General features: G+C 41.8%; 1 protein-coding gene across 3 annotated transcripts in view; it reads left to right on the plus strand.

Annotated features, from left to right (window-relative positions):
• mef2ca (myocyte enhancer factor 2ca) overlaps window positions 1–21,371 on the plus strand; it is a 30,243-nt gene extending 8,872 nt beyond the window's left edge. For all 3 annotated transcript variants that reach the window (XM_035535566.1, XM_035535567.1, XM_027019426.2), the window contains 9 exons: window positions 4,575–4,760; window positions 7,598–7,801; window positions 14,754–14,894; window positions 15,482–15,668; window positions 16,534–16,581; window positions 17,128–17,294; window positions 18,342–18,471; window positions 18,800–18,935; window positions 20,075–21,371. In XM_035535566.1, the coding sequence (XP_035391459.1) occupies window positions 4,707–4,760; window positions 7,598–7,801; window positions 14,754–14,894; window positions 15,482–15,668; window positions 16,534–16,581; window positions 17,128–17,294; window positions 18,342–18,471; window positions 18,800–18,935; window positions 20,075–20,465 (1,458 nt within the window). In that variant the 5' untranslated portion in view covers window positions 4,575–4,706 and the 3' untranslated portion in view covers window positions 20,466–21,371. The remainder of the gene's footprint in view (window positions 1–4,574; window positions 4,761–7,597; window positions 7,802–14,753; window positions 14,895–15,481; window positions 15,669–16,533; window positions 16,582–17,127; window positions 17,295–18,341; window positions 18,472–18,799; window positions 18,936–20,074) is intronic.
• The last annotated feature ends 1,112 nt before the right edge of the window (window positions 21,372–22,483 follow it).

Genomic DNA, 22,483 nt, shown 5'->3' on the forward strand with positions numbered 1-22,483 from the left:
GGAGCAGTCATATGTTTGAATGTTTACATGCTCATTGCTCCTGCACCAAATTGGTTACAGGGACACACCTTCTGTAGGAATAACCAAGGTCCTGCAAACCTGCTGCTGTGCAGAAAGTTCCTCAAACAATGCATGGTCCTGCTCTGTACTGATGCTCCACATTGTGCTGAGAGAGGTGCCAGGTATGGGAATGTCTCAGAAGCTGCGCTTGTTCTGCAGCTCGACCACCTTTTGTAGCATGTGCACTTTCTTTGAGACAAGGACGAGATATGTGCCCATCTCCTTCTGTCCTTGGAAAGTTTCAGGTCAATGGGGTGGGGGGAGGGTGGGGTCTTCTGCCTGTGATTGATACAGACTCTTGGCTGCCACTGCTAGCTTTTCCTCTAGATAGACAGCACAGAGACCTCAAAGTATTTACTGTGAGAAATGGCAAAGGAAGGAAAGGGGGGAACATGGGGAAATATACATAACATGGGGAATATGAGGATACATAAGAAAATGATCACTTAGTTAGACTGTTGGAAACCAAAATTATGAATTTACCCAAGACAGAAATAAAAGCTCCTCCACTGTTTATCCACATTTATGAACAAATATTTGAAGAGATATACAGTAATTACCTCATTGTTTGCCAACAGTCTTAGTCATGCTATATCAGGATACCCTATTAAGAAAAGGTACATATTTAAATTTGTGGTTACACTTCAACAGTGTAACTTATTAATATGTAAAGAGAAGTTAGGTTTGTTTGAAATTTTGCATCTTCACAGTCACAGTTTAGAAATTATGACATTTATTTCTGTCACAATATATACTTTGACAAACTTTTGAGACATGAAATTAAGTTTTAATAAAGTTAAAAGGTAATCAAGCTCAATGTCCTTGGTCTTTATTATACAAGGATAAATTTGGGTTATCTGCATAAACAGCATTTGATTTGAGGGCAATCATCATTTTTAGTGGACACTCTCGTATTCTTAAGCTTGAAGCAGTTTGTGGGAGGAAGCACCTTTTAGATCTTTTATTGTCTTTCCTCTCTGATGTCACTTCCGTCCATGAGCATCTCTGCAAAAGTTTCCTGTCATTTTGTCTCTCTGTGAACTGCTGGGTGTTGTTTGTGATGACACACTTCCTTGTTTGAGAGTCCACCGTCTGGCAACTCTGGGGTATGCCTCGAGCCCTGACGAGGTGCTCCAACATGCACTGACAAGGTCCTCTTCAGCCTGGCAAGGCTTTTTAGTATGTTGAATGCCCTGAAAGATGGTGTTAATGAGGTTATATGCCTCAGCCTCAAAGCTGTTGGCAGACTTGAACAAATAATGTCATAGTCTGTCTCTTCAGACTTGAAGGATTTATGAACATTAAAATCCACATACTTTAGAATGCCCAGGTTATATGTTTTTGCTTAAGAGCTTAAAAACTTATAAAAACTCAATCAGTTACTTTTGAAGGCCATTGTTTAAGGCTTGCAATTATTTTTATGTCAAGAACCCCCATGCTGTTTCTTTTTCTCAGCAGGCGTATAATGAAGGAGCAAAGAGATCTTTTCAGTTCCTACAGAGAGTTATCTGAGACCTGATGGCTCATCTCAGGAAACAGTGTCAGTGCTGTGTAAGGATGTTTTCACACTAGAGCTTTTTCTGAACCCATGTCCGATTGCTTGGCGAGTTCGGTATGTTTGATCAAGTGTGAAAGCTGTTTTCGATTCCGGCAGCGGTCCAGTGTAACTATCTTTGGTGAAATCAGTGGTCTGGGGTTTGCTTCTAATGGGCTCTGGTGTGGTCTGCAGCAGATGTGGAAGACCCACCGCTTGTGAGTGGTTCATACTATAAGGTGACTGCACTGACTTGTATTACTCCCTTTTCAATTTTCATGTATTTTCTGTAAATAAATGCTTATTATCTAGATAAACATTTTACATTCATTTTTCTCAGGTACCTAACATTTTTGTACCGCACTACAAGTACATTTTACAGGAAAAAAGGAATCTATAGACGCAACAAAAATGAAAATTCCATGCATCCCAGAAGTGCTGTTCCTCTCCACTTGAGTATTTGTATACAAGCAAAATAATTTAAAAAACAGCCAATGGATGAAGTTCTTCCTAATATTTTGGTAACCTGCATGCAGTAAAGTGATATGTGGAATTGCACAATCAACCCACGGTTCACATAGAGTTCTTGTGTGTGAAAGCAAACCGGCGATAATGAGCCCCTCCCTCAAACGAGCCCAGAATCGGTCCTGGGTTCAGACTCAACTATTTGGGACAAGTGTTAAAACGCCCTAACTGTTATCTTGCTACTATCTTAACATGAATGAACTGTTGTGCTGCTCACAACACCAGGAAAGATCTTTTCTGTCCTGCGACTGGTAGAGACATTAATTAACAAATGATTCAAAGGAAAGTTTGACTCTTAATCCTAAATGGCAGACCTCCTTGCTGACCATCATTAGTATATTTTATGTGGTCTTAGGTACATCTTTGGGTGAACTATTCCTGAGCCCTGCCTTTTTATGTTTATTTCTTCATTCTGACCAACACGTTACTCAGAGAAGTCGCCAACACTCTCCAAGTTTCCCCCAGTCTGTAAGTCTATCTTATGAATAAACATGCTAGTGCATAAGAACTCATAAAACCTGTGACTGTGAAGTGCTCCTTAACATTTACCTCTACACCTCTGTCCTACACCTTCCCAATAACACTTTTAATGGTACCTTGAGTGCTACTGTGAATTAAAATCACCGCAGACTTGCACTCACCACTCTGTGATGATTTCTCCTGTTTCAGCTAACAAAAACATTATTCTCATGGGACTTTGCTCTCTAGCTACATAAAATGATTGAACTTTGAAAATAACAATAACTGCCTGAGTTCTCAGCTAAAAGTCAAAGTAATTTATGGCTTAGTGTACTCAGCTGGACATGCAGGGTCTATGTGGGGGACCACGGTAGTGCTTTAAGTTTCTTATGAAGGCAGTAGCTAAAGAGAATAAACTGAGTCTGGATTTAGTGAATTAAAAGCTGTGTTGAGCTGCTTAGAGTTACATAAGACATTGCTCAGTCACAGCCATGTAGGGTATTATCGAAGGTGTACAAGGCAAATGTACCAGCAGAGAAGAAGTTTTTGAAAGGTACTGAAATTAAATGTACCAAAATTTCCTAAGTAGGTAAAGCTTCTACATATATATCAAGTACTATATGCGGACTAAAAAAAATATAAATCTAGAAACCCCAAATATCCCTAAATAGTTATTAAACATTCTGAAATTGCTGTATGTCGACTTGAATTTGCTATACTGTGTTTATTAGCCTTGCTTGGCCGATCTACTCTGTTCATAAGCCGATAGATTTCGGATTGCCTTTCAAATTCGAATGCTTAACTGTGGCCAAAACATTCCTGTAACTTTGTTAGCAGTAGCGGCATTGCTGCTACATGATGAGGCTCCTGTTTACAAATCCTTTACATATTTGAGACAATTTGGAGTTGATTCAAAGTGGGCAAAGAGGGGGCTAAAGGGTGGAAATGTACGCACCGGCACCAACAACAACTGATTCAGTCAATATGTGTAAAAGAAGCACTTTTTGGGGGTTTTTTGTCGCTGCCTTTGTTCTGACTGGAGGACAACCCATCTCCACTGACCATCTCCCCAGTGCATTTGCACCGGAGGCTTTCCTGCAGCCTCTTTCCTCTCATGTTGCTGTACTTTACAGCCAATATCACAGGCTCTCAGGGAGCTCTCACAGCCAATAGCACAGGGTCTCGGAGGGGCTCACATAGCCAATAACACAGGGTCTTGGAGGGGCTCTCACAGCCAATAGCACTGGGTCTTGGAGGGGTTCTCACAGCTAATAACACAGGGTTTTGGAGGGGCTCTCATAGCCAATAGCACAGGGTCTCGTAGGGCCTCTCACAGCCAATGACACAGGGTCTCGGGGGGGCTATCTCAGCCAGTAGCATCGGATCTTGGAGGGGCTCTCACAGCCAATATCCAGGCTCTCAGGGGGCTCTCACAGCCAATAGCACAGGGTCTTGGAGGGACTCTCACAGCCAATAGCACAGGGTCTCAGAAGGGCTCTCACAGCCAATAGCATCGGATCTTGGAGGGGCTCTCACAGCCAATATCATAGGCTGTCAGGGGGCTCTCACAGCTGATATCACAGGCTCTCGGGGGGGCTCTCACAGCCAATAACACAGGCTCTTGGGGAGGGGGTTCTCACAGCAAATAGCTCTGTTAGCTTACAGGTTGCAGGCAACTTCATGCAATGACCAAACGCATTTAAATAGTTACTCTGGGGTCCTCCACTGTGGTTATTAGTTATAATGCAGATTCTGCGTATCAGAAGTTCCATAAGAAGTAAAATGTTCTTTGCATGATTTGAATAAAAACATTTTTTTCAGACAAGTAAGAAATTAATGTTAGAGAAGTTGGTGAATACAGATCTGGTATAGGTAATTCAACATGGGTCCATATCATCTGTGTGGATAGCTGCTGCTTTCATTTTTTGACACAGTAGGGTCATGTTTTCAGACTTCTTATCTGATGTGATTTGTCTTTCTTTTTGTGTCTATTTAGGAGTGTGTGGTGGAGTCTTTGAACTGAGAGGAGCTACAGTAGCAGGAGAACTGGACTAAGGAGTGGAAAGTGAGAAGGAAGAAGGACGAAAGCATTTACTTGGGCAAAAAGAACGACCATCAGAGTGGAACAATGGGGAGGAAGAAAATTCAGATTGCACGAATTATGGATGAACGCAACAGACAGGTAAAAAGGATAGCGGGTTACATGATTATAGCATAAATACATCAACATGAATATATGCCAGTTACACTCACAGAGCATGCTTATTCCCAAGTATGCTGAGGTTTCAATCTCTATTTATCTGTCTATTACACTAACTCAAACATATTCTCTGTCCCTCACACATGCACACAAACTCACCCCCCCCCCCCACATTTTCACTGACACTCACTTTACATGCATCACGTAGGGAAGTGCCAACAGCTGACGTCACCATGTCACAAGACTCTCACATGCTGGGCAAGAGCTGTTTCTTGCTTGCCTATATGTGTTAGAGTGTGCATGTGTGTATGTGTGTACATGTGTATGTGTGTGTTTGTTTGTGTTTGTGTGTTCTGAATGATATTAGGGTAATTGTCATCCATAGGTGAATGACTCTAGGCTATGCTCTTACGCATTTGGAAGAGCCATGATTTAATAGCAGTTGGAATGTGTGTCCCCGGGTTTGATCCAGAGAACTTGAATAATTAATGTGAAGGAGGAGCAGTGCAGGAAGCACACACAACTTTGCGTTTGGCCTCTGCTTCTGCCTGAAGATATTTATTGTCTATCATATGGGTTGTATTTCATTCAGGTCAGAGTTTTTTTCATTTTATGGGCAGATGATGACACTGTGTGTGCAGTTATTAAGACATTTTTCATGTATTACTGTAACACACACAAACATGTAAAGACATGTTTTTGTGCTTTTGGTAATTGCCTTCTTTTTGAGTTTCTTAGACAGACATGGTTAATGGAAATCTGGCTCTAAATGTCATAGACTTTGTGACCAAAGAGAAAGAGAAAGAAAAATTCACTTGTTGCATGATTTGCCAAGCCACAAATGGAAGTATAATTTTAAACTTTTTTGTACATAATGGCACACGTTACCATCCTATGACAACATAAATTCTAACTAATCAGATAACCATGTTTGTCTGCTGTTCCTGAGATAAATTTCTTCTTTTAAATCAGATCTAAATTCATGAGGTCTTTTTGTGTGTGTTTGCATGTATGTATATTAATACAATGTGCTTACAGTTTAACAAGCATGCTCGTACCCATGTTGAATGAAGAATTCAAGCGTAAAGTAAGTGCTCTTCAGAGCACACTGTGGTCCGAGAAGCTGCCATTTGGATCAGAACAATGCCCCAGTGTTCAAGATGGCAGCAGCTCAGGCCAGAAAGGGTAAATTGGTGCCTATCAGGCACATTTCCACCTTTCCTTCCCCCTCCCTATCTCCACACCCGGAAGCAGAAGCAAATACATTATGCAGGGGGGAGGGGGGCATTGGAGCCTTCCTGTTATGACAGGAAATGCACTGAAATGTGCTTCCTGCCCCCAAACCCCACCAGCCCCAGTGAAGGAGCAGGAGCAGTGTTTCTGAACTTTTCAGTTTTTTCTCCTCTGTGCTTCACTCTTTTTTGTCCCACAGATTTATTCATTTTATTGATGGGGGGAATGTAGGGCTATGAGTGGTCTTACGGATTGTGAAGTGTGTCTACCGCCTTCCAGCCTTTGCGGACCCCATCATGTGACCTCATGGTACTGTCTGTGGGTGAAGTTGTATGTCTAATGTAAGACGTTGTTTGAGGATTTTAAAAGTAAAACACTAAAGGGCCAAAAAGTAAAGGAGGCGGAATGAAAAAAGTTTATAGTGTGTTTGACTCAGATGACTGAACAAAGGTTTTGGGGCTGTTTGTGTTTGTGTCAGCACATTAAATGGCCAATTGTTTGTAAGTCCCTGAAAACAAAGCAAGTTTTAAAAAATCTGACCTATCTGGGTGTAAAATATTAAAAATGCTTGAGAAACTGAGTAGCCAGACAGCCGGATCACATTTTCTGAGCCTTTAAGAAGTGTTGATGGTAGTTCATGAAACCTCATGTTGTACTGAATCTATGTGTGTGTCTGTGTGTGGGCATGTGTCAAGTGTGCGTGTGTAAGTCATCTGTCGTTCCCAGTGCGTGTGTGTTTGGGGCCTGGCGTGGTGTGTGTCTGTAATCTAAATCATGTGGAGGTGAGAGTGTGTGAGAGCAGAGCTGTAGGAGTGTGAAGATCACCCTGCTGGAGTTTGTGACAGAGGCAGTGACGTCCACACATGGGGATCAAGAACCTAAACACACACACACACACACACACACACACACACACACACACACACGCACACACACACTTTATTTGCTGATCCGCCAAAGAGCCAAAGAGCCTGCATCACAGCTCAGTCACTAAAACCATGTGTCATTGGTGTGGACACACGCACACAGTAGATACATTGAAATAATTAAATTATTTATATGTATTCACATAATCAATATCTTCTTTACCCAAGAGAGAGAAGCTTTTGACAGCATATTCTCAGTAATAGGGTGCCTTCTCAAAAAAGCCCACATACCTTACAAGGAAGAATGAAGGTCAGAGATGCACCTTTTTGTAATTGTGCTACAGTATGTAAATAGAAGCTCTCGGCTGTCTGTGTGCCTGGGTGATGTTATCATTGTCCAGTACTGTCCTATGAACCCTGCCACCCAGGGGCAGTCAATTTATGAAGGCTGCTGGGCAGAATTTCACCTTGGACTCACCGTGCTATATTTAGCACGGCATGTGATGCATTGATAGCTTTAGTTAACTACAGCCTGTTGTCAAATGCTTTGTTTAAGATGATGCAAACACAAAGTAAAATGGTGCTAGTTTGGAGTAGAATTTCAGTCATGTGTATAATTTGACTGAATTTGGTCACCTTGTTGATTTTAGTACCTGTGAATGACATTTATGGAGTGGTAAGTTACATAATGTAACCCAGCAGTTGCACCTTTTCCTTCAGGTTACTTTCACGAAGAGGAAGTTTGGCCTGATGAAAAAAGCCTACGAGCTGAGTGTGCTGTGTGACTGCGAGATCGCCCTGATCATTTTCAACAGCACCAACAAGCTGTTCCAATACGCCAGCACCGACATGGACAAGGTTCTGCTGAAATACACCGAGTACAACGAGCCCCATGAGAGTCGGACCAATTCAGACATCGTGGAGGTGGGTTCCCCTGCTAGGTCTTATAGTGCTGAAAAGTTTGAGATTGCGTGTTTATTGAACTGAGAGCACAGTCACCACAATTTAAAATGCCTTTTCAGCACATAGGTATATTCAGAAAGGTCTTGTAGACTAGGTTAGCATTTTGTCTAATTGCTTTTTTAAAAGTACAGCCAATGAACATAAGCTGCTGGCTGGTGGGCTTCTCATCTGCTTAGCTTGAATCTGGTGGGAGTTGTTGTAATATGGGCCTTGCAGAAGAAGTGTGGCTCGTAGCAGCCTGGTGAATTAGCTGGGCTCAAGGCTCATTAAAGGATGGCAGGAAGACTTTGATTCCTTCACAGCCTTCTTATGTAACAGGTTTAAGGGGACAAGCAGGGTCCACCACCCAAACAACGTAGTCTGCAATGGGATTTATTATCCCTCACTCATTACTGCTGCTTTTTGTGACATATGAGCTCTTGTAAAGGTCACAGGTTGGGGGTCAGGTTGACAAAGAGCTTGCTGTTTCCCTCTCTGAGTTTGCTACAACTTTACAAAATACTGAAAAACTGGTCTGCAAGAGAAGTCGACTTCTATGAACACCTGTCAGACCTGGCAGGCTTTTTCTTTCTTGAATAAGAAAGAACGCCCAGGTTCTCAGTGCATCTTAAGAGTAACCCGAGTAGAGGTTTTAGGAAAACCAGCCTTTTCTACTACAGATGAACATTAGATGTTGGTGAAGAGAATTGCCATACCCTTCCAATAGCCTAAGGCTCTAAAGTAGAAAAAGTGGCTTGTAGATGCTTTAGACAACTAGACAACCCAATACGTATGTGCTTAAGAGACATTGTCTTTATGAACATACATAGGTATGCAGATGGGTTAGAGTGAGTAATCTATTTGTGGTAGTTATGCTAAATTTTGCTTTGCACTTTGTCTGGGCCAGTTCAGCTCAATTACTACAGGTAAACTGTTCAGGCTGTTGTTAACTGTTTGATAGGCCATGAACAAAGGTGGTCCCTGCCTGCCCTGAGGGTGAGGTAATCACACTTAGTTTCTTTTCTTTTTTTTGATAAGAATGAGGGATTGGCGTGAGGTCACCTGCTAAAGAAAACAGCACGGCATGCTGAGTGCCGCTCACAGTGTCAAGTTTCCACAGGCCAGGATAATCCTGTTTCATCGATTAGTGTAATCTGAAAATGCTCTTTTTAATCTTTAAAACTGGTGCCGTGCTACATGTTCAGCACACACAGACACCCAGGAGAGTGGGATACAGTGGGAAAGCGAAAGGTCTGTTAATTATTTCCTAAGGTCACAGTGTAAATGACTACCTGCCTGGCTAATAATATTCAGAAAAGCTTCATTGCTTATATGATGGTTGACCTCTTGTGTTTTGGTATGTGCTAGAAGCTTCTGGAGGTGACTGAATCCAGCTCTTCAAGTGTAGCTGTCAAACACTCACATATGCCATGGAAAACCTTCCCTTAAGCATTTGGCACATTGATATTATTTCAAATGAACTCCTTTACCTGCTTAATGCGCTGGCTGAATTTCAGGCACATTTGCCTCCAACTATTTACCTCTCTCATTAATTAGATAATTTGTCTTCATGTACTTGCATGCCAACACATTCTTAAGCAGTGAGAAACTTCTGTTATTTTACTTTCATATTTTCCTTCTTAGTCCTCCCACAAAAAGACTTATCTACTCATGTAATGCAAAAGTAAATGTTTTTCTTCCAATCAATAGATGAGACTGTGTGTTCAAACTGTGTTCAACATATTCAAATTTCCTACTACAGTTGTAGGCCATTTTAGTAGCAATTGTGGTGTATTAGTTTATTAGTTGTGGGTTGTTCATGTAACTGTTCAACACACTACTCCTTTCCTGTAGCTTGATGGTCAATGGACAATTAAAGATGCAGTTTTGTTGAGCTTGCCAGTCTGCCTTTACGTTGTCATATTGTTGTTACAGCAAGTATGACAGGGAGCACTACATCCTGCCGATACTAAAGCCTGCTATGTGAAAGCATACCCACTGAGCTCATATTCATCTGTTTAATAAAATATCACATTTCAAAATTTTATACATAAAATATTTATTTGAAGTGATTTGGGAGAACCATACAGCACAGAGTAATGGTGATGGAAAATCGAACATGGTTGTGAAAATGTTGTTCAGGGTTAGTCAAGGATAATCTCATAAAACAAACAAAAGGACGACAGCAAACCTGTGTGTATTCGAGAGTGCGGTGGAAAAATAAACTGTAAAATATTACATGACTGTGAAAAGAGAGCAGTATGTTACAAAGTTGTGCTCAGCAAGAATTTCACCAAAGAAAGTCATCTTTGTTCCCCCCCCTCCTTTTTGACGGGGGTGGGAGGGTTAAAGGGGTTTACTGCTGCACTTGGTAACAGCTTGTTGTATTTTGTGCTCTTGGCCAAGGACCCATGGGTATTTCTAAGATGGAAGACGTTTTGCGTTCTTCAGCCTACTCCCCTTTGCCTCTTTTCCATGCTCTGTCTCAGGCAGAGATCAGCCGAACATCTCACAGAGACACGCACAAATGACACACAGATGCCCAGCCCATGAGCCCATCCTTCTGTTCCTCTCTAAGTCCCATTGCATGTGTGTCTGTGTTTTTTTCCATAGTCTCTCCCCCATTAAATGCCTGAAAACCGGTAGTTTTCTAAAAATAGAAAGCAGCACAGCTAAGAATAGAACTGGCTTGCCGTCATGCCAAGGGGAAGGGAGAGGAACAGGCATGGAGCGGGAGTGTGGAGACCCACTCGCCCCCACCCACTCTTCCTTGGAGAAATGTTATAGCTGATCAAAAGCGCTATAAAACACCCAACAGCTTAGGGACGTGTATTAGGACGTGTATTTTTTCACACTTTCGACAGAGGAAATAAAAGCTTCTGTTGTCCATGTGATCTTTCTCCTTCTCTCACTCCCTCATCTTTTCCAAGTTGTTTGCCTCTATTCATATCTACCATCTGCTCAGCTATGTAGCTGAAAAAAAACTGAAGAGAAACCCGAGTTGGCAGTTACACGCTCACGTTTCAGATACTGTTAAGAAAACTTACTCCTGTTTTTCGAGTTGGTGCATTTATCAGCCTATATGGCCCCTCCCCCAACAACACTACTGAACAGTAACAAGGGTTGGTTTTAGTTATAGAGTCCATTAATTATTATGTATATGTGTTATATGAATCAGATGTCCTTCACAACTTCAAAATGAAGTCATCATATTGTAAACAATTCTGTTTAACAAAAGTGTGTGAACAGCCTAGGCTATTAATATGTCATGACCTCTTTTCTGCTATACTGCCCTTGATAAGGAGTGCAAGAGAAAAACTATTAAGTGACACACCAAAAGAAACATAGAGCGAGACAGACAGAGAAAGTTGTCTGTAAGAACTATGTGATTAGTCAAGTCCAGTTCTAGGGGCCCTATACAAGATGACAGTGAGCCACATTGTGATTTGAAAGGCATTATCAGTAATACTTTAACATGAATAACCATACTGTCCTCTCCACTAGAGAAGCTGTAATGGAAAAATTAGGCACAGAGGCCTGTTTAATAGGCAGTTGAATGGCCCACAGAATTAAAATGGACATGGCTCTTTTTCAGTGTGTGATATCTTACCAGAAGGCACTTGATGCTGGCTCCTAAAAATTCACAAAGTGTGAATGAATGTGGGATTTACAAAACGGTTAAGAAATTGTTTGACAACTGCATCAGATGAGCAATGAAGCACGCACAGGAAAGGAATGTCATTTTTCACCAACTGACAGTCAAACCAGGTTGATGCCACTCAGGTCATACAGGGCATTCTCCTTGGGTGAGCTTAACTCAATTTTTTGGGCTCCCATCCATAGTTTTGTGGCTGGATTGGGTATTCACTGGGTCTGCTTTGGGAAGAGTCCATCTCCTGGGATCCTTACACACTCATAATTGCATCCTCAAGTGCATTTAATACAGAGGCGCATGGCTTGTGGCTCTGGAAGAGACCGCCTTTGATTTACTATTACAGGGGCCTTGGAGCATCAAAGTCTGGTGAATTACCCTGAAAAGCCCCCTGTGGTGCTGTAGTTACAGACGCTGCCCAGCTGCTGTGGTCAGCCTTGGTGGGGTGGATACGGAGCCCTGGAGGCAGGCCAGGGTGTGCCATGCTACGGTCATGTGACCTTCAGGATGGGGGCCTCCACCCATGTGTCTGGCTACGTGACACTAATAGGATCCTGACTCTGCTCTGGCCTGCTTGGGTGGCCCCTCCCACTCCATTCTGTTTCTAATGAAACTCAATCCCAGATCCACTGCAATAGTGTTTAAAACCACTCCCTCAAACCCCCTGTACCCAAGTTGTGTGTTTTCTCTGACATTGACATTCTCTGACACTGACATTCTCTGACTTTTTTGTGTTCATGGGAGTATGCTTTTTTCTTTAGAATACACAGTGGTCCAAGCTGCCTTGTGTTGTGTTGAAAAAGGTCTCTTTCCATATGAAAACATAGTGTACCAGGGTGAAGGGCTGCCAGACACTCCTCTGGGTTGTGACTCACAGTAGACTCTTTGGCTATGGTCAAAATCACAAAATGTTCCACATCAGCAAATGTGTCAGCGCTGCATATAAGTGGTGGAATAAACTCTTACAAACATATCTTTTTTTGACACACAAGACAATGAAGTGGCATTCTCTTGAACTCAGTCTCTATGTGGTCAGTGCGTCTCATGTTGGTCTTGAAGTGGGCGTCTTAGATGTGGTGCATTCTGCAAAGAAGGCCAGAATGCTATGCCTCCATATGCGTGTGTGTGTGTGTGTGTATGTATGTATGTATGTATGTATGTATGCATCTGTACATGTATATGCCTGTGTATGTGCATCTCTGTGTGTATATGTATGTGTGTATTTGTGCGTATATGGCTGTGTGTGTGTGTGTGTGTGTGTACGTGTAACAGTGTGTGTATATGCCTGTGTGTGTATGTGTATTTGTGCGTGCATGTATGTGTGTGTACGTTTATCAGTGTGTGTATATATGCCTGTGTGTGCATCAGAGTGTGGATATGCCTATGTGTATGTTTGTGTGCATGTTTATCAGTGTATGTATATGCCTGTGCGTGCGTCTGTGTATGTGTGTGTGTGTGTGTGTGTGTGTGTTTGTATGTATATATGTGTGTGTGTGTGTCTGTGCATTTTCATGTCTGTGCACATGCCTTCATGCTGTCATTCAGGCCACAAAGACACTGACTCCCGCCACTCTAGCTGTGTCCTTGTTAAAAGTGTCCCTTGATACACGGCGTGACAACGCTGGCTGTCAGATGGAGGTGTGGAGACCACCCATGCATGCATATTAGGGGGAGCAGAAGCTTGCATGAGGTGTGGCAGGCGGGCACCCACTCAGCTGCCGGCAGCCAGAGCCTCAGCTGTCCCCCCAACTCTACCACCTGCCAGTACACATGCAGGACAGAACAGTTTCTCGGCTGAAGGTTACCAGCTAGCAGGCTATATAGGACGCCGTGTCTACATGCTGACAGTCTGGGGGCTGTCTGTGCCAAGTGGGAGAGGGCTACAGAGCTGGTTTAATTAGGAGCAAGCCACCATGGAATTGAGCCGACTGGGACTGAAAGGAGGATCGGAGGGCTGTCTCTCTGTCTCTCTCTTCCTCATTTCTCACCACACAAGCACTTGTCTTGTCTTTTAGCTCATCTGCCGAAGCTGATAAAATGTAGTTCTGAGGGTTTTTTTCTCTCTTAGTTTGTTTTTTATATAACCTAATATAAACTGTCTAAAAATCTCATGGGTCTTGATCATGCTGTGCGAGTTACTCAAGGCCTGTGTTGAGTGGATGCAGTTCTCATGCTTTGGTCATCTGCTGCTTGTCTTCTGTGAGTGATGATGAATGCTCAGCTGAACATGTCCTGAAGCCTGGACCGACCACTCCGCCAGCTGCGATGTTTAGTCTGTTAGTATTGGTGATGGAAGAGGGCAGACAAGATGGAGTGGAGTTTGTGCTGTGGTGCCGGAGCCCTGTAAATGGCATGACGGTGGGGTTGATGTGGGCAGGAGGGACATGAGGTGTAGGGTTTCTGGGACACTGGGTGGCACCCAGCAGGCAAAAATAACCTTCTACGGGCATCCCCGTGGTCCGAGACTGCGATTGGCTGCCATTGAGCACTCTCCCCCGTCAAGGCCAGTGAGGTTGAAAGGACAGGTGCAAAACCACTGACAGGTGCATGGGAATGTCTTGAATGAGTCAGATAGCTGTCAGCCAGCAACATGGCCACAAGCAACCCCCACAGGGCTGAGGCCACGGGGATAGCTATACCCTGCGGTGTGTCGTTTGCATTGGGAGCCTTCATTCGCATATGTAGAGCAGCCTCAGTGCGCTCCCTAGTGGAGCATCTTATATAAGTGAAAGCTCACAGAGCTGTTAACGCACAGAGATTGTTTTGTAAATGTTAACATTTCTTATTCTGACAAGTAAGATTTTCACATTCCGATCTGCTTATTAAATCTTAATTACATTAAATTACCCTCTTAAATTCTTAAGAAGATTCTTAAATTTCTCCATGAATGCCTTAATACAGTGTTAATCTAAGATATTTGCTTATTATGACACGGAAATACAACAAAACCAGGTTAAGTGACTGATCAAAAGCTAAATGCTCTAGTCTGGAGTCAGACATTCATGCTACACAAGCCCTTGTGTTTGTACACCAGTATAGCCCTCATGTAGTAGGACAGGACATTGCTGCTGGGTAATGTATTGACATTACCTGCCAGATCCTCTTGAGTTTCAGTGCTGTTTTATACACCAGATATAGATCGTTCATTCCAAAATCAAGCGTTTCCTTTTCATTTGAGGTGCATTTAAACCTGCCCTTTTATTAACATTCAATTTTACTCCATCATACTTAAATCAGTTCTGTATTAGATCCTAGAATTTTGATGTTTATTTTTTGTTCCAGACTCTGAGGAAGAAAGGTCTGAATGGCTGTGACAGTCCTGATATTGATGCTGATGATTCAGGCCATAGTCCAGAGTCAGAAGAAAAATATCGCAAAATCAACGAGGACATTGATCTCATGATCAGCAGGCAGAGGCTGTGTGTAAGTCTGCTGCTCTCACTACTCACGTCTGCAGTGCCGGCCTGAGATGCTTCTGCTCAGCAGAATATACTGAGCAGAATATGTGCAATGTAAAGATGATGAGAAATATTTGATAACTTGGCAGACATATCTCAATTAGAGTATTTTGTTAGTATTCTAGCTTAGTTGTGACTAGTCAGATAACATTTGTGGCTAACATGCATAATGGTGACAGGTACCAGTAGGGTAGTCTAGCTAAGTAGCTTGTGTTATTTAGGGATGCATATCCCTCATTCCTCAACAGTCCAGTCCATGTCAAACATGTAGTGGTAGCTCAGTGGATATGGTACTTGACTTTTCATCAGAAGGTTGCTGGGTCAAGGCCCTTAACCCTCAATTGCTTGAGCTGTGCTCAGTCATAATTGTAAGTTGTATTTTTTTTTTGGTTAAAAGCATCAGCTAAATGCCATAAAATGTAAATGTACACATAACAGTCCAGTCCATCTCAAACATAAAGGTCCAGTCCGTTTTAAACATAATAGTCCAGTCTGTCTCAACTTAAACATACTTATATGCCTGTTTGTTTCCTCTCTGTGACTTACCTGCAGACCATCCCGCCTTCCAACTATGATATACCAGTGTCCATCCCAGTAAGCAACCCCAACAACATGATCTACAGCCACCCAGGGGGCTCTCTGGGGAACCCCAACCTGCTACCACTGGCCCACCCCTCCCTCCAGAGGAACAGCATGTCTCCCGGAGTCACGCACAGGCCTCCCAGTGCTGGGAACACAGGTGCGTACCAATACAAGTTGCTCAAATGTATGTATGTACCACCGCAAGTTGCTCAAATGGACAGCTGTAATTATTACTGTGTTGTGTGTAATTACCACATGTAATTACACTGTGTGTAATTACATGTGGAAGTGAGGTTTAATTCAAACACTGTGCACTGTGCAATTTTTAAAGTTGCCCCTGTGCTGAATAATCTCTACTGGAGCTACCTATTAATCAATCAATCAGTCAATCAATTAAAAAGATGACTTTTTTTTTCTTTTTCATGCCTATTTAGATTTTGCTCATAGTTTGGTCTCATTGAAAGGAAATGTGGTCAGCTCAGGATCTATCAAACCACAGTATTCCTTTACTTTTCCATAGGGCTGGTGTGTATATAAGGGAAGCACGAGGGAGTGACAGAAAGACTGCTGTGGCACATGTGTGGGGTGTTTAATCTCTATGCAGCCTTGGTGTTATTGTCAAAAAGATCTATTTTCTGCCCTGGTCAGAGACATGGAGGACCCTGTCATTATCCTTGGCCCTGCTCATACAATTTGCTTCATATTACAGGAGCGAAACTAAATATGAGTCTTGGCATGACCTGAGGTGCCATAAACCACGCCAACTTTGAAAAGTTTTTCTTGGATGGTACTATGCTCTCCATGGGGCCAAGGAAGGGATTGTGGGCATGGTAGGCTTACTGTGGAAGGTGTTTTTTCACCATCTCCAGCAGATATAGCACAGGAGGGGCAGGCTGGAGACTCGGGTGCTGAATGACTCTGTCTAGATTTTTCTTAAAGGGGCAAAGCAGGAAGGAGGCGGCTGTCCACCAATTGTGTTTCCATGCCAGTTTTGTTTAATGTCCGCTGTGTCTTAACCTCAGGTGGCCTCTTGGGTCCAGATCTAACCAGTAGCGTGGGCACCAGTGCTGGTAAGACCCATGCGTATTACCATACATGCATGTTTGCAATCTCAATATACAGTTCCTCTCTGTATCTTTACTTAACACTGGTGTAAGGTATTGTGGTAAAGGACCTCAAACATTAAATTTAAAGATGCTTTTCAAGAAGAATTCTAAAATTAATTCTAATATCCTGAATCTTTTGACATCTCTATTTACACCTTAGAATGGCAAAACAAAGCATATTCAGCAAGCAGAACTTTGCACTACTATAGTTAAATGCTTTTTTGTAAAGTGTAGTAAATAATTAAATTTAATACAATGCTGGAGATTGTTAATATTTAAATTACAAATTAATCTTTACAAAGGAGTATTTAAGGCAGAAGGATGTGAAGATCTTTCCCAGAAGATACACTGACTGTATCTCTTGCTACACATACCATGGTGGAAAGAAAGCAGATTCATTTAATTTCAGTCTAACATCTCATATGTTCAGGTAATTGGTGATTAAAGTCTCGTCCAACTCATCTCATGTAGATTTGACCATTTTCCCCCCTCACTGTGCTTGCTCCCTAGGAAATGGATATGGGAACCATGGCAACTCCCCTGGTCTGCTGGCTTCTCCAGGGAGCATGAGCAAGGGCATGCAGGCCAAGTCTCCCCCACCCATGTCCATGAGCAACCGCAAGCCTGACCTCCGGGTGCTCATCCCTCCTGGCTCCAAGAACACCATGCCCTCTATCGTAAGGAATCATCCACACATTCCTCAACTGGCTGATGGAAAGGAAGTTTCATTAAATATTCCATCTTGGGACTTGTCAAGGGTTTAGGGTTAAGTCCATTGTGGACGTGCTGTACAGTGGTTCTGTGACATCACCTGCATTAATGATAGTCCTTTTCCTTTAACTGCGGCCAGTCAGAGGATGTTGACATGTTATTGGTAAGTTGTGGAATAATTATTAACTTCCCTGATGACACAGATAAAGTCTCAGACTCCAGTGCTTCTCTTTACCAGTGGATCTCACAAACCAGTCTATCGCTAGTTGGACTGAGGCCCTGTTTTTAAAGTGATACTTCACCAAAAATAGACATGTACATTACGTTTTACCTTTAAAAGATTGCATCTACCTACTTAGTTGTGGTGGTTTTGGCTGCATCTTTCAGCAGAATGCAGCCAGCTGTAGGGTGACATAATAAGATGTCATTATTATTGTGTAAACTATCGGTGTTGTCGTGCTAATACTAATGAGATGTTAGTTCACTGTAACATCTTTTGTTTATATATATATATATATATATATATATATATATATATATCTAGAGAGAGAGAGAGAGAGAGAGAGAGAGAGAAAGAGAGAGAGAGATTGTTATAGTTTTATATATAATGTTTTGTCTATTGCAACTTGTCAGTAAATTTTGGGGCAAACTGAACATTGTGATAAGTATCAGTGATTCTGAAAATGCATTGTAATGGGAGTCACTATTCATTTTATTAGACAAAAGTGTAAAATTTCTGCTACCCTTTATGTCCTGAAGCAACCTCATTTTCACTCTATTGCTAAGGGGACTGCTTTAGGTGTTCCCATGGTAACAATGAGACCTCTGAGTGGGTGGCAGATGATAGAGTTGGTCGGATGGTACATGATCACACAGTAGAGTAATAATTAGTAGCTATTTGCATCATGTTGTCTATTAGGTATTTAGGAAGGGATGTCTGTGGTTCTGTTTGCACATGCACTTGTATATCTTCAGTGTTCTTTTTATGCCTAAACTCATGTGTTGTTCCACAGAATCAGAGAATAACCAACTCGCAGTCCGCACAGTCTTTGACCACCCCAGTGGTGTCTGTAGCAACCCCAACCCTGCCTGGGCAGGGCATGGGAGGATACCCTTCAGCCATCTCTGCCTCATATGGTACAGGTGAGGATGGAGTTTATGTTGTCAACACAGTAATATGCCCAACAATCACTGTTATTGAATCTTAATAATATTGATGACTAACTCTGTTAATTTGAAGTCTAATTCTATGCATTTACAAAAATATGTTATCCTTTAGAATATCTGCAAAAGATATATATAAATACAATGGGCAAAGTGAGCAAGTGATTAGATCTTGCAAACATGCTCAGCTAAAGCACTTGGCACTAGCTGTCACCACAGGAGGGCACCATTGGGTTGAAACTAGTAATAGTAACTTGTTCCTGCCAGTGACTCCAATAAAACTTATTGGCTCTCTCTCTGTCTGCAGAGTATTCTCTCAGCAGTGCAGACCTGACCTCTCTGTCAGGTTTCAGCAGCTCCAGCTCTCTCCACCTGGGTTCCATGACAGGCTGGCAACAACAGCATCTTCCAAACATGCAGCAGCCGGCCCTCGGGCACCTGGGGTGAGCTCCACACACATCCTACCTGATGGAATGAAACCTTTAAGCTTGTAGGCCTGTTGTAAGTAATGGGATGTTATTGTTCTAGTTTGAATGGGGCTAGCATATGATATATGTTCTAGTTTGAATGGGGCTAGCATATGGTATATGTTGTAGTTTGAATGGGAATTTTAATATCTTGTGAACAGATTTTTAAGAATAGTTAGGTTAAACACTTCTTTATATTATCATTAAATCATTATTAATATAGCTCCTTTGAGAAAAAGGTCAAACTAAACATTTATTACAGACAAGCTTAATAACTAATAAAGAAACTTTGCTACAAGAGAGAGGTCCTCTCTGTCTGTCACATTTCCCAGTACAGATATAGAACAATGTTTTCAGTGTAGGGTATGGGATTGAAGCATAGGGCTAGTCCTTTTGGTCTCTACATCTATGAGAAATGATCAAGAACTATAAAATCTATTAAAGCAACTTTAATTACAATATATCCTCAAAATATAACTTCTGGCATTAGTTTGTGTGTGTGACTGTTTGTGGTTGTGTGCGTACTCATGATGGGCGTGACAAGAAGGTGCAACAGGTGTTGCAGTCAGTTCAGTTGCTGCTCATATTCACACTTCCTTTGAGAATTCAAGTTGTCGGGCACGTGCGCTCAATGCAAAGAAATCAGCACGGGGACTGAAAGGAAGGAATTCATGGGAAGGCTTTATGGTAGCATTTGTCAAGCCTATCAGCACTAACTACATATCAGCAATCCGATTTAAAATATATATGTAGTAGGCTAAAATTGTTTTCTATTTATTTTGATTTAAAAAATAGTTTCACTTCATGAAGTGTCAGTCGTGCGGTGTTATCTTGGCATCATGTGACAAAATACAAGCACAAACATTTTATGTTTCTGTCATTAGGGGAATAAAATATTTGTTTTTTTTTAAACTAAATAAGTTAATCATTACTAATTATTATTGAATGAATGCAGCAAAGACAGCTTGTAGATGAAACACTAATATTTTCACTTTTGAAAAATGGTGGGGACAAAAACAGCCATTTCAGAAAGTGGTAGAGACCTGTCTACAGCATCCCCAGCATCCCAAGTGTGAATCACTCCTATGGTAACCACCATTCCGTTCCTTCCACAGAAACTGCAGTAGCACTCAGTTATGCCCAAGCTCCACTCTCTCGCTGCCCTCGGCTCAGAGCCTGCACATCAAGTCTGAACCCGTTTCGCCCCCTAGAGACCGGACTGGGAGTGCTCCCTACGGCCAGCATCCAAACCCTCCTCCCCAGCAGCAGCCGGCCCCGCCCCCGGCCCCGCCCCCGCTGCCGGTGCCCGCCCTGCTCCGGCAAGACCCAGGCCGCTCGCCAGGCGACAGCCTGAGCAGCTGCGGCAGCTCATACGAGGGTAGCGAGCGCGATGAGCAGCGCGGCGATTTTCACTCACCGCTGGGACTGTTGCGGCCGCCCTCGCACGAGGAGCATGACAGCCCTTCCGTGAAACGCGTGCGTCTGGCCGAGGGCTGGGCCTCATGATCGCGCACGCCACTGCCGCGGGCCTTATGGAGGGATTTTCTATTGTGGAGATTTCACTTTTAGTATTATTTTTCTTTTCTTGAGTGTGAGTGCTACATAAAGTATTAAAGTGGTATAAGAGACACAGGAGTGCATTTCTGAGGAGGGAGGGTTGGGGGGGGGGGGCATGCATTGCTTGTGCTGTGTGTAGGGGTAAATAAGTATATACACACACATTTATACATGTGTGTTTGTATTTATACAAGCATACAGGACAAAAGAGAAGTTTCCTGGTACTTCTGTTTGGTAAAAGCTAAATTTTAGTTCAGTAATATATTATGCATAATTAAACTATTAAAGCACGCATTGATGTGTCTCAGGGCTTAGAATTGTACAAATAATGTACATGTAGAGACCGGGGCGGGGCGACTCACATATCAACGTTCAGTAGTGTTCAATACATGTTGTCACGGATATTGTTGTGTTGCAGGTTCAACCTATTTATGTAAATAGAAGGTTTTGAGATTGGGGTAAATAACCTGCCAGGATTTGCAGAATTATTTACACAAAGGAGGGACAGATATCACACAACTTTTAAAGACTAGATCCCCAGGACCCAGTGCAAAGGACCTTAATCAGTTTCAAGTAATAGGAAAAAAGTCATTTTATTATACAACTATTGTAAATGTTGTCAATATTTAGTTCAAAGGGCCATATTAACAACTTAAAAGTACTCTGGGTCATGTATTGCCTCTCCCCGGTGGAAAAGATGTACAATACATTTTGCTTATATTTTCATAAGAAATGCAGAGCATTTGTTGCAACCTGTTGACCATATGAGCCAGAATGTGATTTTAAGCTTTGCCAATGTTGAACAAAGAGGTAAAGCCATATGAGCTCCAATAATAAAGCCATATAAACAATTTACCAAGCTGTTCTTGAGATTTTTTGTTGCCATTTTTGTTTTTATTTATTGTAGTGTCTTTTTATTGTACAACTGTGGGAATATTTCTCCAAGCAGTCCCTAAATTATTGAAGTATCTGTATGTATATATAGAAGGACAAATTGTGACAAATTGTGTGCATGGTAGTATATTTGTGAGGTAGAATGAGAGTGTTGTGCTGTAACCCTAACCTAAAAACGAATGATGGACAAAAATACTTCTGGCCTCATGACCAATTCAGTGTACATACTACAAACTCTATATACTACAAAATCCTTTTTGAAGCATGTAGTGTTAATGTGATGTTAAATGGCAATACAAAAACAAGTCATTAAAAAATAATATTTAAGTGCCTTCCTTTATATAGTAAATGTGATTATAAATTATACACAGTAATTTAAATCTGTGTGGTTTCATTTTTAGAGTATTTCAGAGTGGAGGGACATTGAAAATAATTCTGTGTTTATAGCCAAACATTTTCAAGATATTGGGGCCCCAGTTTGAAAGTTATGTTTGACATTAAAATGAATTTGTATAAAGAATTTCCAGTAAGTAATCACGAAAATCTTTTGATTACTTATGTAAACTAATTCAGTTTTAGCTAACCTAAATTGTACTCTAGTATTTCAGAAACACTGAAGTCTTTCACTGATCAAAAAATAAACATTAATATGAAAACTATAGGTCGATATAGACCTTTACTAAAAAATAGCCAATTTTATCCTGAAAAGAAAATAGTGTATTTATAATTCTCCCGCTCTTTTCCATGCTGTTCGATAAACTTTTTCCACTTAAGTTTCAATTTTCAGTAGTACTGCAAAGTCTAAGAATTTTCGCTTTTAAATCTGACGCGCATGTCCGTTTAGCTTCTTGTGGCTAATTTAGGCTACACTATTCAAATTAAAATGAAAGCTTTGCCTTTTCTTTATTTCGCCCGAGATTATAGAGTTATTATTTTTTGTTTCCCTTATAGGGTTGTCTCATGGGGTATGGGATATATTTTACCACTAGATGTCACCATCGTCAGGCAACACGCCACTTATCAAGAACAGAGTTTAGCTAGATTGTGTGTAAAATGTGTGGATATAGAATGGT

This window comes from Electrophorus electricus, chromosome 17, assembly GCF_013358815.1.
Source record: "Electrophorus electricus isolate fEleEle1 chromosome 17, fEleEle1.pri, whole genome shotgun sequence".
In the NCBI taxonomy this organism is placed as follows: Eukaryota; Metazoa; Chordata; class Actinopteri; order Gymnotiformes; family Gymnotidae; genus Electrophorus; species Electrophorus electricus.